The sequence below is a fragment of the Triticum aestivum genome, chromosome 2B (genome assembly GCF_018294505.1).
Source record: "Triticum aestivum cultivar Chinese Spring chromosome 2B, IWGSC CS RefSeq v2.1, whole genome shotgun sequence".
Classification (NCBI taxonomy): Eukaryota; Viridiplantae; Streptophyta; class Magnoliopsida; order Poales; family Poaceae; genus Triticum; species Triticum aestivum.
This window is the reverse complement of record NC_057798.1, coordinates 285,612,329-285,628,469: the sequence shown is the minus strand read 5'-3', so window position 1 is coordinate 285,628,469 and position 16,141 is coordinate 285,612,329. Positions and strand designations below refer to the sequence as shown.

General features: G+C 44.3%; 1 protein-coding gene and 1 pseudogene across 36 annotated transcripts; one reads left to right on the top strand and one right to left on the bottom strand.

The window, feature by feature from the left end:
* Window positions 1–2,176: 2,176 nt before the first annotated feature.
* Window positions 2,177–13,984, bottom strand: LOC123044755 (protein FAR1-RELATED SEQUENCE 5). Of its 36 annotated transcripts, none has more exons than XM_044467612.1 (14): window positions 11,292–13,984; window positions 10,158–10,214; window positions 10,007–10,070; window positions 9,789–9,888; window positions 9,635–9,684; window positions 9,503–9,551; window positions 7,583–7,985; window positions 7,181–7,471; window positions 6,889–6,966; window positions 6,648–6,725; window positions 6,309–6,479; window positions 5,941–6,098; window positions 5,503–5,640; window positions 2,177–2,685 (listed from the first exon to the last, which is right to left on the bottom strand). In XM_044467612.1, the coding sequence occupies exons 1-4, from the start codon at window positions 13,837–13,839 to the stop codon at window positions 9,873–9,875; spliced, it is 2,685 nt and encodes an 894-aa protein (XP_044323547.1). In that variant the 5' UTR covers window positions 13,840–13,984; the 3' UTR covers window positions 2,177–2,685; window positions 5,503–5,640; window positions 5,941–6,098; window positions 6,309–6,479; window positions 6,648–6,725; window positions 6,889–6,966; window positions 7,181–7,471; window positions 7,583–7,985; window positions 9,503–9,551; window positions 9,635–9,684; window positions 9,789–9,872. The 36 variants fall into 36 exon arrangements, with proteins under 36 accessions (XP_044323547.1, XP_044323557.1, XP_044323546.1 ...); XM_044467622.1 differs by having other exon boundaries at window positions 5,941–6,037; XM_044467611.1 differs by lacking the exons at window positions 5,503–5,640; window positions 6,309–6,479 and adding an exon at window positions 8,054–9,431 and having other exon boundaries at window positions 5,941–6,037.
* Window positions 2,571–9,693, top strand: LOC123039197 (expansin-like B1; annotated as a pseudogene).
* Window positions 13,985–16,141: the final 2,157 nt, after the last annotated feature.

Here is a 16,141-nt window from a genome sequence, read left to right as displayed (position 1 = left end):
CTGGGCCTCCGGTTAATAGGTTAGTCCCAAAAATAATATAAAAGTGTATAATAAAGCCCATAAACATCCAAAACAGATAATAATATAACATGAATGCTTCATAAATTATAGATACGTTGGAGACGTATCAATGACATATTATTGATTGGAAATGATATAGAATTTCTGGATAGCATAAAGGGATACCTGAATAAGAGTTTTTCCATGAAAGACCTCGATGAAGCTGCTTACATATTGGGCATCAAGATCTATAGAGATAGATCAAGACGCTTAATTGGACTTTCACAAAGCACATACCTTGATAAAGTTTTGAAGAAGTTCAAAATGGATCAGTCAAAGAAAGGGTTCTTGCCTGTGTTACAAGGTGTGAAGTTGAGTCAGACTCAATGCCCGACCACTGCAGAAGATAAAGAGAAAATGAAAGTCATTCCCTATGCTTCAGCCATAGGTTCTATCATGTATGCAATGTTGTGTACCAGACCTGGTGTATGTCTTGCTATAAGCATAGCAGGGAGGTACCAAAGTAATCCCGGAGTGGAGCACTGGACAGCGGTCAAGAACATCCTGAAATACTTGAAAAGGACTAAGGATATGTTTCTCGTTTATGGAGGTGAAAAAGAGCTCGTCATAAATGGTTACGTCGACGCAAGCTTTGACACTGATCCAGATGACTCTTAAGTCACAAACCGGATACATATTATTATTGAATGGAGGAGCTATTAGTTGGTGCAGTTTCAAGCAGAGCATCATGGCGAGATCTACGTGTGAAGCAGAGTACATAGCTGCTTCGGAAGCAGCGAATGAAGGAGTTTGGATGAATGAGTTCATATCCGATCTAGGTGTCATACCTAGTGCATCGGGTCCAACGAAAATCTTTTGTGACAAAAATGGTGCAGTTTCCTTGGCAAAGAAATCCAGATTTCACAAGAGAACCAAGCACATTAAGAGACGCTTCAATTCCATCCGTCATCAAGTGTCGGAAGGGGACATAGAGATTTGCAAGATACACATGGATCTGAATGTTGTAGACCTGTTGACTAAGCCTCTTCCACGAGCAAAACATGATCAACACCAAAGCTTCATGGGTGTTAGAATCATTACTATGTAATTTAGATTATTGACTCTAGTGCAAGTGGGAGACTGAAGGAAATATGCCCTAGAGGCAATAATAAAGTTATTATTTATTTCATTAATTCATGACAAATGTTTATTATTCATGTTAGAATTGTATTAACCGGAAACTTAGTACATGTGTGAATATGTAGACAAAACATATAGTCCCTAGTATGCCTCTAATTGACTAGCTCGTTAATCAAAGATGGTCATGTTTCCTAACCATAGACATGTGTTGTCATTTGATGAACGGGATCACATTATTAGGAGAATGATGTGATGTACATGACCCATCCGTTAGCTTAGCATCATGATCGTGTTAATTTCATTGCTACTGCTTTCTTCATGACTTATACAAAGTTCCTCAGACTAGTTCTGCAACTATATACACAATAGATATTGTCTGTCTGAACTATAGTTCCACTCCATGAGAAGCTGAGATAAACTAAGAATGGTGCAAAGAAATTCCGACTCTTCCTACTCGCAGGCAGGGCCTGCTATGACTCCCTTGGGTGGCATTACCGCAACTATCGAGCCTTCAAATTTTGAAGATAACAAGTAGCCCGAATCCAAGAAGAAAACTAATTCAGTTCTGTCAAGACTGCTATTTTTTGGGTGTCTTTGTTCCAACTTTGCATTGACATCACTTGGACAATGTTTATGTGTTCCTTTGATTTTCACCAAGAAAATAAACATTCTGGAATCCTTAAAGGATATTTGATTCCCTTTTTAATAAAGAATAGACTAAATAGGCTACGCCCTTACATTCTTCATGGAGAAGTTGTCCACCCAGTTGATTGCCATTGATTTGTGACATTTTTTTGTACAGTTATGATTTATGTGGTCTCTTTGGTATCGTCAAAAGATAATTGCCAGGATGATTTGTGGCTTCATTCTTTATATTCTCAAGAAGGATCATCGGTGGGGTGATCTTGTGATGGAAGACTCTTGCGTTCCTTTCATTCCATATTGTCCACAATGCGAGCATTGTGAGCAAGGCCATGGCCTTTCTATTTGGGACGGAGTCACCGGACATGCCAATCCACCAGTCCACAGAACAATATCTTCAAACAGGCCGGATAAGATATAGTACAAATAGGTGCAGAAGGCCAAAATACTATTTTACATAAACTACAGCTTATGCAGCATAGGATGAACAAGGAAGTTGCAGGTACATATACACCAGAGAGAAAAATGTCTCCAATCCCATGTCTCAGCGGATTTGTAAACCTCGGCCATTCAAAACCGAAGGTTTCCAAATCTTGACTCATGAGCAACCCACGGCGGCTATAAATATACTCCCTCCGTCCCAAAATAAAGTGTCTCGAGTTTAGTACAACTTTGTACTAAAGCTAATACAAAGTTGACACTTATTTTGGGACGGAGGGAGTACATGGTTCCACCTTCCTCTTGCATGCACCATTTCCAAAACTTGGTGTTGCATCCCCATACCACAAATGGCTCTTCCACTTCATTGTCATCTCACATCTATGTTTTTTCTGCTGCCTTTCCTCTCCATGGTGTTTGTAGATGCAAACTTCACCGTGTCAGAAGCGGCATATTACCCCAAATCTGATACAAAAGGGATCGAAAGTAAGTATTGCATATGAGATATGCTGCTAAAACTGTGGAGGTCCCATCTTGTCAAAAAAGAAAATACTACTACTTGTTTCTGACGAATACTTTCAGATGGAGCATGTGAGTGGCACATTTCAGGCAACACTTAACAACTTCGATGTTTCTGCATCGGCAAGCCTCTACAGGAATGGGGTAGGCTGCAACGTGCCAACGCATGCTATCGGATCCATCTGTGGCGGTGCCCCAGGTTGCGTAAATCATAACACCATTTTTCTGTTCCGGGTACGAATGCCAATATCCAACAGGTGAGGTGCATAGATCCTTACTGCTGTGCAGATGGTGTTACAATCGTAATCACTTACTCAGGGTTGAGTGACGGCTCTAATTTCATCCTCAGCCTATGGCTCAGAGTGCGGATGGTGGTGAAGCGCTGCTTGCCCCTGGTCGTGTTGGAACTGAGTACAGGAGGTGCGTGAATACAAGAAACCTGCCTAAAATTATTGCATGCACGACACTTGGTTGCTTTCATCAGATGGCAAAAGGAAAAAAAAAAAGAGGCAAAACTGGAAAGTACGCTAGTTCTGATCTTGAAAATGAGTTAACAACAAAACTGACATGTTGCAGCTTCGTTGTTATCTCTCTGCTACAGGGTTTCTTGTAGCTACCAAGATAAGAACATTGTCTTCAAGATTACTGAAGGCAGCAATTTCCCCTACTACCTAGAACTAGCTGACTACCCGTGCGTTGCTACGGAGCAGCACAACAATGTTTTATTGTTGTATCTGTCCCGCTTCACTGGTTCTATGTTTTCTTGACACACATCTTATTTCTCATCCCACCAATAACCAGACAAACATTGATCTTCCTTCACTGGTCCGCCACTTCGCTCTAGCTTTGATGTCCTGGTTTAACTTCACTTGATATAGCTCCATTGAGATGATAAGCTAACACTTACGATGTTTGTCATTTGTTCTTTTATGGATAGCGCTCATGTGTATGTGTGTTTTCATGAGAATTTTTTACTGACCAGGCCATTAAAATAAATGCTTCCTGTGTTTTCCCTCTTTCATTCTCACCAAGCATCACAAAATTCTCAGAATAAGTGAATTCATCATTGTGCTCACTTGTGCTCCTGGTTAGCTAAGACCCTAAATGTACTTCCAGTCTGAATGGCAGGCCCAGTGAAATTTAGTCCTAATGGTTTTTAGTCTGAACTAGTAAAAATGCCCGTGCGTTGCAACGGTAGATACAAAAGTTACACTCTGGTCAAATAAGTATGACTCAATCAGCATCCTTTATTTTAACGCGGTGGCTCATCATTTTGCCACTTACCTTTCTTCCGACTCTCGCTGATGATGGACGTGATGTCCACATGATCACAATGCATTCAACATGGTAAATCCCAACACAATGAGCTTGCCACCGCATGACACACTTGTCATTGTGTAGCGCAAGAAAATATTTAAAACATTTAAAATAAATCTCATCTACCACGAACTACTCCCGACGCCTAGACATATAAAGACTTTCCAAAAACTGATCAAAACCTAGACATAAAAGACTTCTAAAACGGCAAAAAGTTTTTGAATTGACAAACATTTTTTCTAAATAATTGGGCATTTTTTAAAATTCGTAAACATTTGTTTGGTTTAGACGAACATTTATTGAACACATGAATATTTTTTAAATTCCTGAATATTTTTTGAATCGATGGTTTTTTTAAATTAGTGAAAAATTGAAATTCGCGGAAAACTTGATTTTTTTGAGAATTTTCTAAAATTTCATGGATATTTTTTTAGATTCTCTAATATGTTTTGTATACATGATCATTTTTTCAAAATCAAGAACATGGTTTTATTTCCCGACAATTGTTTTCTAAATTGTATTTTTTTTATAATTTTCCAAAATCTTTGTAAAATTACCAACATTTTTTGAAACCACGAAATTTTTTAAGATTCGTAGACATTTTATGATTTCTCGACCTTTTTTTTCCAAAACTCGCAACTTTTTAGATTTTGTCAATCTCGAATTAATTCAAAAAAAGAGTAAAAAAACAGAAATAAGAAAAGAAAAGACAAAAAACGAAATGAAGAAAAATAGAGATGCCGCGCCCCGCGGACCGGCCCATGAAGACATTCAGGCGGGATGAGGTGGGTGAGAAAAAGGAGTTGGAATAAACGGTGGAAGCAGGGTTCGAACCCTGGTCTTCCGAGTGGGGAAAACATGCTGTTGCCACTACGCCACCAGCTAATATGTGAGGAAGGCTGGGTATCGTACTTATAAAACACTTACAGCGACGGCGTCTTAACAAAAAAACGAATCGTTTTCTTCACTTATGGATGGCATAGCGGGTAATATATAGCAACTTCAAGGGTAATGTTTTAGACGGACGAGCAGAAGCAATACTTGGTTTATTAGTATATATATATATATATAAGTATATAAGTAGAGAAGTAGAGAGTAGAGATAGAGAAGTATGGGCTGGCAGCTCTTTGTTTCCCTCTATCTAGTGGTTCATATGCACAACAGAGCAACAACGAGCTAGTGACTAATCACTGTCCTCATCTATACATTTCAGAACTTGTACACCTGATAGATTTGTTATGCCTTGTGCTAATTTCTGACCTAGCTACTGAATGTAAACTATCCCTTGTGTTAGTTCCTCACCTAGCTACAGAATGTACATTCTACTTGGTTCCTATTACTCATTTTATTTCTGATCACGGCGATTCACATGTATACCCTTGTAGAAAGAATAACAAACCCAATTACTTCTATCACAGGTGAGATAGTAAAGGTGATCAAGTATACCTTCCCTCTACTCTACGACAAGCTCCGTCTCTAGCAGGCCCCTACTTTGAGTTAAACTCTGATGCTTATGCGCTGAGTATAGTAAACCAAACCGAAAGGAAGGCATATCAAGTTGGAAGTTGGAACCAGCAGTTTCACCTAAAAAGGTAGAACTATTATTCAATAAAAAAACAACCTCGAGAAATTTCAGAAAATGTAAATTAATTCATCACTTTCTTTTTTAGAACTGTAACAAGGGCACAAGGCAATACCATTAAAACATTTCTTAATTACCATGTCAAACCCTCCTACTAAACATAAAATAACATGCCAGTCTGAGGCACGATGAACCAAAATCCAACTACAATATAAAAGTTTAGGGAATATTGCATGGAGGTAATAATGAGCTATATATAAAATAAAAATGAAAAGTAAGGCCATGTCCAACGTAAGTCGTACCTGCAATTTTGCTAACTTGCGGGATGCCTTATTACTTTTGAGCTTCCTCATATAGAATTCAAGCAGTTTGGCCTTGAGGACTCACATAGTTCCGGAACTGATTGTATGACATGGACATGGACAATATAAGACTTGAGAATCACAATAGAAAATCAGACCTAATTTGGCAACATCACAACAATAAAATATCAGAAATAAGTAAATGTCAAATTGTGTTCCAAAACAGTACAAAAAGTAGAAGAGGAACTTATACTTTTCCCAATATTTGATAAATCTAGGCTCACTGATTTCTTCTTTTATTATAAAGCTCGGGATTGTAAATCTGCACGCAGAGTACAAGCAAGGAAAATCATGCTCAAGATGCTCACCCTACAGCTGATTGGAGCAATGAGGTAGTGAAAAGGGGAATGGAAGATCAAAAAAGAATTGCACCAATATCATGCATGTACTGGCCATAACTAATAACCACCATGTAACCATGCGGCATTTTTCCAATCATTAAACACACCATCAATCGGGCAAAATTTGCATCTCATAATCTGTAAAAAATGCATAGCACATTTTTACCTAATAAGTAGTAATAATATCGTATCTTCGGAAAAATCATAAGGAGTAAAAATACAGTAAATTAGTAGAGCAGAATGAAGGGTATCAGTTTATACCTACTGCATATCACGACATAGTTACTACTGATAGTATGACAATACCTGACACATTTCTTCGAAGTTCTGCCAACAATCAGTCACTTCGGTCACAATAATCCTCAAGAAAGGCTGCCCATCACCCTGCCATCATAAGCCACAAGAAATATTCGTTCTTACTCCACCTATTTGTGCCAAATCATCATAAGTAGTAAAAATATAGTAAATTAGTAGAGCAGAATGAAAGGGTATCAGTTTATACCTACTGCATATCACAACATAGTTACTACTGATAGTATGACAATACCTGACACATTTCTTCGAAGTTCTGCCAACAATCAGTCACTTCGGTCACAATAATCCTCAAGAAAGGCTGCCCATCACCCTGCCATCATAAGCCACAAGAAATATTCGTTCTTATTCCACCTATTTGTGCCAAATCTGTTCCAAAGATGAATGGACCACCTCAATCTGTATACAAGTATACATGGCATAAACAGAATACTATAATATTTGAACTGGACTGCCATGACAAAGTAGTTTGTAAATTATAGAATTGAACTAACAAGTTAAAGATAACAGCTGAGGTCGAAACTGACCCCGGTATGGAGACTATGACTCTAGCTGAGATTGTGGCACCGTCCAAGAGGAAGCCATCAACATGCCAGCCGGGCAGATCTTGGTCAGGTACCGGGAGATGCTGCTGCCATGGCTCGCGCTCGCCTTGGCACTGGCATCGCCGCAGTAGCCTGCATGAGCCCGTGTTGCAGGGGCTGCTGATGTTCTCTTCCTCCCCCGGTTCCTCCTGACACTGATGACGCTGTGGGTTCCGCCGGCACCAACGAGAAGGGCACGTCGGCAAGAACCGGCTGTGCAACCTTGTAAGTTCACTGGACATGTGCACCCATGGTCAATCAAGATGTATTACAAACATCTGTCGCACTCGTCAAATCATAGTAGAAGATATCAAACTCATCAAATCATGAACAAAATCCACTTACATAAACTTGTACAGGATGTGAAAGCATGCACTTATGCAGTTTGTCAAGAATCGCATCCAGCGCCTGCCAGTGGGGCACCCACATTTGTCCTTGGGTCCTTGCCATCCCTACTTCCACAGGAAAAAACAGAAATAGGAGGAGACCGACAAAAGAAAAAACAGAGAAATTGAACCTGACACCAGGAGCCGCTTCACACTCCATGCGCTGGCAGCATCGCTCAGTGGCGAAGCTAGCATGAGATTACGCCTAGGGCTAAGCTAGCTTGAGTGATACACTCTAGTGGTTTTATATGTTGTGTATAAAAAGGAATTACAAAGGATATTGGTATTACGCCTAGGGCTATAGCCCCAACTGCCCTAGGCTTGTCTCCGCCACTGGCATCGCTCCTCCCAGTCCCAGCAATCTGAAAAAGAGCAGAACTCACGTTACACCGACGAAATAAAATTTGGCGCAAAACGAATACATCGACACCTTTCATGACTTGATCCAACGCTTCTTGGGCGGCTTGGTCTGCTCCTCCCTGCCACTGCTGTCGCTTCAGCTTGCGCCGGGGGAGGTTAGAGGTGGAGGACCCGTACATGCCGCTGCAGTGCTGGAGGCAGGGCGGCGACGAGGGGAAAAATCATCCACGAGAAGGCGAGAGGATGCGGCACAACGCATTGGTGGGGATGCCGAGGGCAGCGCTACGAGTTAACGTGATTCCCGCATCCTCCAACATGCGGGTAGTTCCTCTCCGGCGATAGCGACCGCGGCATGGCTGTTGCTGCCCTCGCTCTCTTGGACGCCCCCCTCGCCGTCGGCGACCCCAACATCCATGATCCAGCAGAGGAAGGATCTAGCATGCTCGACGCCGCGGCGGACCAGCACGACCTCCCAGTCCTTGCGCAGATGGTGATGGCGGTATCCCAGGCGACCAGTGTGGGTGAAGGACGATGCGCATAGGCGGCGGCAGCGGCGAGTTTTCTGTTGAGACAGATGGGATCAAGAATGAGAGGTCTAGGGGAGATCGGGCCTAGGACGTGGGTCGCGGTTCTCATTTCAGTTTTTTTTTTCGAGAAAACACAAATGGCTTTTGCGTTTCATTGCATTGGAAAGAGAGGGAATTTACATCCTCCGAGGAGGCAGGTTTTACATAGCCGTCAGGGGCTCAGTGGACATCCCACGATGATGGCAAAACGACCTGAGCCCTTGAGCTCCGGCCTTTGCCCAACATCTGGCCTCGTCCTTGATCGAGTCAACAAGCTCATTGAGCGAGGGGCTAACATGGTCAAAAACGCAAGCGTTCCTATGCTTCCAGGTCATCCACGGCACCAAGAGCGCCACGGATTTCAGCGCCTTGTGTTGAGTGGGTGGCGTGAACTCCTTCGCGCGCAGCCACCAGTCCATGAGCGAATCGCCGTGCTCGGGCGTCGGTGCCGGCAAACGCAGCCAGGATAGGACCTCATGCCATGTCTGCCTGGTAAATGGACAGGTGAGCATCAGGTGCCTGATCGTCTCCGGTTCCTGGTCACACAGCAAGCACCGAGGGTGGTGCTGCAGGCCGCAGCGCGCGAGGTTTTTTTCAAAGCGGAGATGGGAGCGTGGGCTGGTTTTCCGGTTTCCTCGTCCTCGTGCGTGCGGGATGGACTATTTTTTTTTACTGCGCTTGATCGAGAGGTGGAACCAGGGAATCGAACAAGGCGGGGGGGGGGGGGGGGGGGGGGGGGTCGAAGTATCGAACGAGGTCGAACCATCACGACGTTCGATCCCCCTTTAATAGCAGAGATGTGAGATCTGGTACCAACAAGGCAGCAAGGACATCATCACAGTCCATCTTTGTGACGTAAACACTAATTAAACTGTGTAAATCCTGCATAGAATTATTTACACCAAATTATACAGAAAGCTTTCCATGTGCATAAAATTTACAGTACTAAATACCTGTTGATGGCTGGATGCAGACTGTGAACCAGACATGCCAACTGCCCCCCTGTCCATAAGGATGCTGTTTAGCAGCAGAGCTTCCCGCAGTAGTGACCAGAAATGGCTAGTTCTGACAAACATAATACGTACCGCAGAACTGGACAGCAGAGGACATCAATGATTCTGGCGTGCAAGTGCAGCTGCAGTAGTTTTATACAGAATATAGAGAAATATGAATTTCTTGTGTACTCGTCATGAATAATCTTGTTAAGTATTTGTGGTAATTTGTCATGGTTGTGCTTACCTGTCTAGTCTGTGTGCATTTTTAAATTGCACATGGGAGAATAAATATCGCACGAGCAATTTAACAGCTCTTCTCCAACTCTCTTCAAAAGACACAAGTCCTTGTTTATTAGATAGAGATCATTGATCAACCAATCATCACATTTCATGGAATAAATGCAATGAAGTCAAAGAAATCATACTCTTATAATAATTGATTATAATTAGCACCAGTCTTACCAAATTGGAAACAGCAAGGTCTTCAGGATATACTTGCTTACATCAACATGGCAACATATAAGTACTGTACATAGCCATACTTCAACATAGATTTGACTAAAACTACAAAGAACTGATAGATTTGACTAACAGTACAAGGAACCGACTGAACCTTTCAATTGTCCACTAGATTCAGGATAAGCAGAAATTCCCAACAAGGATGTCAGTCCTGATATTTTGTCAAGAAACAAACCAATTATCAGTAACCACTTAAAGTACTCATCAAAATAATAAATTCGACAGGAAGGTACAAATTAACACACGGTAATTGAATGAACTATATCGTGTAATATCCTGAATACTCAACAGTTTCAGAAGTCAAAAGTTCACAACACACACAAATTTAAACTTAAGTCAGAACCAGTTATAGCTTAAAGAAGTAAGCTAATATGAAAATGACTAAAAAATTGTCAGGAAATTAGGTCAACAGTAAAGCAATTAGATGAGCTCACCCCAATCTCAGTAATATCATGTTATACAAACCACAGAAGCAGCAGAATTAACGGAGCTTCCAGTTTCTTGTTATAGAATATGTGGCGACTATGCACAACAACAAAGAAAAGCTTCTCGGTAAATAATAGCATTAATCTGCGTGTCAAACATCTGACTGGGCACACACAAACTTTAGCATGGCGAGTGGGTGGTTGCAGGCATTAGGCAATAAGCATCAGCATGTTTTCTGCTTTCGTCTCATATACTGTCATGCCCTAGACAGCACAACTGTTAATTACACATCAGTCCATGGTCTGGAGGGAGACGCGCAAAGGGTTGCACTGAGAACAGAGATAAGAGATTGGAGATACTTGTTGCCCGTTCTTCATTGACAAAAGCATCCTCATATACAGAGGGGTTTCCTGACAGATTTATCTAGAGTTCAAATCCAAACTTACTCTAAACTAACACAATCTCATTTACCTTAAACCAACACAATCTCGTATCTCCTAACATAATGGGCAGGGCATAGCCAGGACGCCAGCCCTTAGCCTCACTGCCCCTAGCCTGTCCGCCGGCTGTGGTGGTCTTCTCCCCATGTTGGTGTATCAGGGAAGTCCTCACATGACTAGAAAATAGAGACTTGAAACACGTTGGTAACAACACAGAGGACAAGAGACTAAATTAAAATTCAACATAGTTTTGATTCCTGCCCTCCAAGCATCCACCACTCCAATTTAGGAGTCTCGCAACCTACAATCTGCCCCCTCCATTATAATATGCTATAATGAGTTGGAATGTTAAAACATTATACCATTCGCTGTATGTGCAACTGCTCTTGCTTGTGTTGTATGGTCAGGATGATTTCCTACAAAAGAAATTGCTTGACTACTTGAAGCAACATCATGGTTTCCATTCTCAGGATAGCCTGTCTGCAGAATTTCATCCAGATGCTTCAGAAGAACGCTTGATTGACTCTCAATGTATGACATTGCCTCCTCAGATTTGGCGGCCCTTGAAGCTATTAGGCTAACCATACGGCACATGTTAGAGAAGCGAACATCCAAAGATGACCGCATGATACTGCTAGATCCACAGTTAGGTTCTTCTCCCATTCTAACAGAGCGGGCATCTTTCCTCCATCTCTTCAAAATGTATTGTTCTGGGAGCTCCTTGATATTCTTGAGATCAAGTACCTTTAGTACATGACAACACTGGATTCCAACAGATTCAAACTTCCTGCAGCTGCAAGTGGCCAAGCCATCTAGGGCATCAAATTTCACAATGCCCTCTGATGGCTTCTCATCAAGTGTTATTTTGTACTCTGACACTGTCCCAACCGCACTGCAGGGGAAGGACATGCAGTTCATGTAAGCCTCAAACTCACCCTGGAACATCTTGAAAGCTTCAGGTGTATATGCATTTGAAGATTGTTTTAACATCCGCAAGGACGGGATTGGCAAAGTCACCTGATTTCCATCAACATCAGCCTGCAATTTCTTTGAGCGATGCTCTTCCAGCATGGTCTCATAACGCTTGAAGAACAGCAGGATATCTTCTTGCTCACTGAGCTCCCGTTTTAGCTCATTAATCATACTATCCTTTCTAAGAGTACTGAGAATATCAGCAGAAAACACAGTTCTCCTATAAGGCAGAGCCCATTTTTCTTTCTCTAGAAATAGTCTGCTGAGCCATTCACTCTCACCAATGTCATGTTTCTCAATTAGCTTTTCCCATGCAGACAAGAACTCCATCTCATCCTCACAGTCAAAGAGACACTGGCTCAAAGCATTGCCAAAACTTTTCGAGCTTTCGAACACCTGCTTCAAGTGCCTCTTTGAACTGTGGTATATATGCCACACGCTTGTGCAATGGTTACTCCCAGGCCAGACCTCTGCTGCTGCAATGGCACATTCAGAACGCTCATCAATCAGAATAGTCTTTGGCTGCCTATCACGCATGGCATCAGCAAATGCCTGAAATACCCATTTCAGTGACTGGATGCCATCATCATAAAGCAAGGCTGCACCAAACACGAGTAACTGCTTGTGGTTGTCCACACCAACAAACAATGCAAATGGTCGCCCATACACATTCAGCCCATATGTTGTATCAAAGCAAACGACATCACCAAAGCTTCTGAAGTCAATGATTGACTTTGCATCAGCCCAGAAGAAATTTACAGCTGAATTCCCATCAGGTGCCATTCCTACTGCATAATACAGTGAAGGGTTTCCCACCTGCAACCCTTCCAAGTATTCCAATGCAGCACCAGCATCCCCAAGCTGCACACCCTTTCCCTGCTTCCTTCGATGCAGTTCCCCTGGACCAAGCTCGTGCCCTCGAGCCCTCATCTTATGGGACCGCAGCTTGTGCACGGTCTCTGAGTTAGCGAGTGGGTGATTATGCTCCGCAATAAATTTAGCAACCCGGTATGTTCGGCATGGGGTGATCTTGATCACCATTCTTGCCTGGCAACCTGTTCGTGTTGGTGGTGGGCCTGGCCTAGGTGTACCTGGTGCCCCTCCACCAGCATTGGTGCTGATACTGGCTAGACCATCGTGCTTGGCACGGTCACTGACGCCCTCACGTGAACAAACAAAGATACGAGACACAATCACCCCATGCTTGCGCTTCTTGTATGAGCGGCGGACGCTGAAACCCACATGCTCGGCGTACCGGTTGTAGAAGGCATAGGCGTCATCTTCCGTCTCAAAGTGCATCTCTGGGAGTGGCCCGTCCCTTGGGTCCGGCAAGCTTGCAGCAGCGGCAATGGTGTGATGCGAAGAACTTGACGGAATCATTGCCAGTGACACCGCGGACACTGCAGAGGCGAGCGGGTGGTTGTGCTCGGCGACAAATTCAGTGACACGGAAGGCATTGGCCGAAGGGAGTAGCTTGATGGTGAGGGACGCCAGGCAGCCGGTGCGTGAGTCCGGGCACCTAGGAGGCGGTGGCGGTGCAGCAACGGTGACGTCGGTGGCGTTGGTCTCATCTTGAGGCTTCTTGGGTTCTTGGCGGAAACCTTGCTTGGAGCAGACGAAGAGACGGCGGGTGACGGTGTGCCGGGAGTTCTTGGACTTGTTGGACTTGCGGACGACGAAGCCAAGGCGGGCGGCGTATACCTTGTAGAATTCGTAGGCGTCGTCCTCCGTCTCGAAGTACATGCCCATTTGGGGCGAGGAGGGGACGGCGGCGTCATCCCCGGCAGCAGAGGGGGTGGAAGTCGAGGTGGCTGGCCCGAGAAGCGCGGGCTCATCGGAGCCAGCGACGAAAGCAGAGGAGGAGGGGGAGGATGAGCCGGAGGTAGTCGGCGAGGAGTCCCCTGAGAGGGAGGCAGGAGGGTGTGCGGTGGTGGACATTAGGGTTTGCGCTAGGGTTTGGAGGAATGAAGGGGGGAGCAGCGGGAGGAGGAAGAAGAGGTTGGATGGATTGGCTGTGGAGGCGGCGGCTGTGGGTAGATGTGTGTGGTGGAGGGATTGATTAGCGCCATCGCATGAGCATTGGTCTTGGTCATGGATGAATGTGCTTAGGAATTGTAAGTGTCTTGCCATTCTGCTCCAAACCATCAGTACCAAAATCTTGATCAACAGTGTCCCAGGCAAGAGAATATCTCATCTCATCTCTCTTATTTATCGTTGCCATGAATACACTAACGGCTATCATTGCCATAGCCATGGATGAAGGCGTACTCGACTCCTTTTTAGGTATCTCAGTGTGGCAGCGATTGTCAATTTATGCAGATGATGTGTCCTTCTTTGCTCGTCCGACAAGACCGGATCTTTCTATTTGCCAGAGAGGTGCTTGAGGTCTTTGAGAGGCGTCTAGGTTGAGGGTCAATTACGAGAAATCTATGGCCACCTTAATTCATGATGATCAAGAGGATCGAGATCGGATGGTCAGTCTTTGGCAATGTCCCTTGAAGGAGTTCTCATGCATATATCTTGGGTTACAATTGGCCATCAAAAACCTAACCAAATTTGAATGGCAGTCATTGCTGGACATGGTTCATATGTTCATTCCAGCTTGACAGATGGGGTTTTTTTCAACGTTCCAGTAGACTCCTCTTGGTTAAGTCGGTTATTGCGGCGAGGCCGGTTCATCAGTTACTGCTTTTGGATGCCTCTGAGTGGGTTTTTGAGGATATTAATGGTTGGATCCGATCATTCTTTTGGGTTGATAAAGAGAAGAGCAATGGAGGCCAATGTCTAGTCGCTTGAATACCATATGCTGACCCACATGCTATGGTGGACTAGGGGTTAAGAACCTCAAACTGTTGGCACTAGCTCTAAGAGTCAGATGAGAATGGCTGAGAAGAACGGATTCCGAGAGGCCATGGCAAGGCCTTGCGATGATGGTTTACAGTGAGGCCAGAGGTGTTTTTGATAGTTTGGTCAGTATCTCAGTTGGTCAAGGAAACAAAGTCCTTTTTTGGCGTGTGTTCTCCGTATTGGACATCGCACCACTGGTGTAAGGGCATATTTCACCCTACGTGGTTTTGGTGATTGATGACAATGCGTTTGCGGACTAATCGTGTGCATTGAGCATTTCAGATATCTCATGTTTAGGCACAAGACGATTCGATGCCCCTCGGAGCCTAGTGAAGACGACGTTTCTGTTCGGTGGACTTGAGTCGTAGGAAAGCCGTACTATTAAGAGGGGGTCCGTTTCAGAAAGGTTAGGGTGGAATCAACACGTACACGTCTGTCCCTTTGCACCACCTTTCCTTTGCTTCTTTGGAGCACCGGTCGTTTATCCGTGTCTTTGCAAAATGAAGGATTCCAAGTGGTAGTGTGCTGTGGCATGCGGTAGTACTGCTCAAGGGAGCAGTAGTACCGCAGAGGCCCACGGTAGTACCGGTCACGGACGCGGTAGTACCGTGCAGTGCGGTAGTACCGCTCCTCGGACACGGTAGTACCGTGGCTTCTAGCCCAGCACAGCTACTCGCGCGGAAGTAGGGGCGGATTTAATTTTTTACATCCACGCCCTATGCGGTAGTACCGCTCCCTGGATGCGGTAGTACCGTGTCGGATTTTTGCACAGATTGAAACTCAGCGGAAGTAGCCACGAATGTAATTTTATTCGTCTGTGCCTTCCCAGCCTAGTCGAACCCCGCCTTGCGGTAGTACCGCAAGGGCACGCGGTAGTACCGCTCGTTGCGTCAACGCAACAGGGTATCGTCCGGTCTCTGTCGTGGGTGCGGTAGTACCGCACCGCCTAGCGGTAGTACCGCAAGTTTGGTGACGTAGTACTGCATGTCGCGGGCTGAATAAGTGGGTAACGGTTGGATTTGTCCTCTCACTATATAAGGGGGAGGTCTTCTTGTCCGAGTTGACCACCTCTTCCATCCCCAAGCTCCATTGTTGCTCTAAGCTCCATTTTCACCCGATCTCTCTCCCTGGCCAATCAAACTTGTTGATTCTCTAGGAATTGGTTGAGAAGGCCTCGATCTACCTTCCACCAAGGGAAATTGATTTCCCCACTAACCCCTTGCGGATCTTGTTACTCTTGCGTGTTTGATGTGGAGCATCCCACGGTCATCCCCATGGACGTACCTACATCTCCCACGACACCACTTGGAGCAATGACAAGAGCGCGAGCAAAGGCTATCGAAGATAAGGTGAACTCGCTCCTCTCCGAACTTCCACTTTCTACTTATGAGAC